The sequence below is a fragment of the Mandrillus leucophaeus genome, unplaced genomic scaffold (assembly GCF_000951045.1).
Source record: "Mandrillus leucophaeus isolate KB7577 unplaced genomic scaffold, Mleu.le_1.0 Scaffold11, whole genome shotgun sequence".
NCBI lineage: Eukaryota > Metazoa > Chordata > Mammalia > Primates > Cercopithecidae > Mandrillus > Mandrillus leucophaeus.
The window spans coordinates 1428380-1429945 of NW_012099209.1; the positions used below are offsets into that span (position 1 = coordinate 1428380).

The window sequence follows — 1566 nt, forward strand, 5'->3', positions numbered from 1 at the left end:
TGCCCAGGCTGGTCTCAAACTCCTGGGCTCAACCAATTGTCCCACCTCAGCCTCCCAAAGTGCTGGGATTACAGCCGTGAGCCACCATGCCTGGCCATTTTCTGGTGTTTATAAGCCTCAAGTTTATGGTGTTTTGTGATAGCAGCCTGCATAGACTAACACAGGGAACTTGGACCAAGCAGAGCGATCTTTCCAACTATGGATACAATTGTGTCCCTCCCCAGTTCACACACCGTCCTTGGCTCCCCAGTGCCCTCAATGTGGAGCTCATACTCCTCAGCATTCAAGGCAGTCAGCCCCTGCATTTACTTTGTGGCTTACCTTAGCATTGCCTCAGCTCACTGAGCTAGACTCTGCACAACAGTGAGGCACCGAGACATGGAAGCCGTCTCAGAGCAGATCAGGACCCCCCAGGTGCATCTCAGCGGGATAGGGCTGCAGCTTTCTCCTTGCAGGAGGCCTGACTCCAAGTGCTTTTGAGTTAAATCTGCTGCCAACTCCTCCTCCACCATTCACAGGCCAGGGCATCTACTGTGCGTTGGCCACAAGTGCTGGGCCTGGGCAAACCTGGCCCCCACTCCCTATAGTGGGACAGGTGCAGGCGGGGGTGGCTGCTCGGAGGAGGTGGCCTGAGGGATGTATAGGAGTTTCCCAGGCAGCGTCAGGAGGGAGGGTGGGGATGAAGAAGGTCACGCTTCTCCAAGGAGGGCTGTGAGGGGCTGAGTTTTATCCCAAGGGCCGTGGGACCCTGGAGGCTTTGAAACAGGGCAATGGGCTGGCTAGACACGTGCAGGCTGTGGCCAGGAAACCCCCCAAATACAACGGAATTGAAAGACTCCTGTTGGAATGCTGGCCCCAGCAGGAACCACCATGATCTCGATTCACCCAGGAGAGCCGCCCTCCTGTCCAGCCCCCCAAGAGCAGCAGGGCTCCCTCTTGCCCTTGAACCTCCTGTGCCCTGAGAGGCGGCATCACCCAGGGCTTAGGATCCTGGCTTCCAGCCTTCCAGAGGTGACTCATCAACCAAAGGGTCACTCACCAACCGAAGGACCTTGCACAAATGCGCCAGCCTCCCCGTGCCTCAGTCTCCCCATCTGTAAATGAGTGTTACGACAGTAATGTCATAGCCTCCCTGGAGGATCCAGGTGGTCACGTTACTGTTGGTGACACTGTCCCTCTGTTGGCTGCAGACGCATCTTCTCTCCAGATTGCCGATCCCAGAAAGCCAGGTGATCACCATTAACCCCGAGCTGCCTGTGGAGGAGGCAGCTGAGGACTACGCCAAGAAGCTGAGACAGGTGAGCCCCAAGGAGCAGCTGCAAGGGAGTCACATCCACGAAGTGGCCACACCCCGGGCAACAGAGCGGCCTTCTGATTGTCACCAGCAGGAACTGCCCCAGGGATAACTGGCAGATCCCTTTGAGGAATCCCCTCTTCAAGGCCACAGCCCTGCCCTGGGAAGCCTGAAGGCCACCCAGCCTCTGTTGCCCAGGTAACAGGCCTGGGTCCTCACATCTTGGCGAAATATGATGGGTGTGGCTTTGATCACAGGCTAGGTTGAGCACG

At 57.2% G+C, this 1566-nt stretch overlaps 1 protein-coding gene across 1 annotated transcript in view; it reads left to right on the forward strand.

Annotated features, from left to right (window-relative positions):
- Positions 1-1566, forward strand: part of PGLS (6-phosphogluconolactonase) — a 12849-nt gene that overhangs the window by 7599 nt on the left and 3684 nt on the right. The window contains exon 4 of the mRNA XM_011991169.1: positions 1146-1298. Within this exon, the coding sequence (XP_011846559.1) occupies positions 1146-1298 (153 nt within the window). The remainder of the gene's footprint in view (positions 1-1145; positions 1299-1566) is intronic.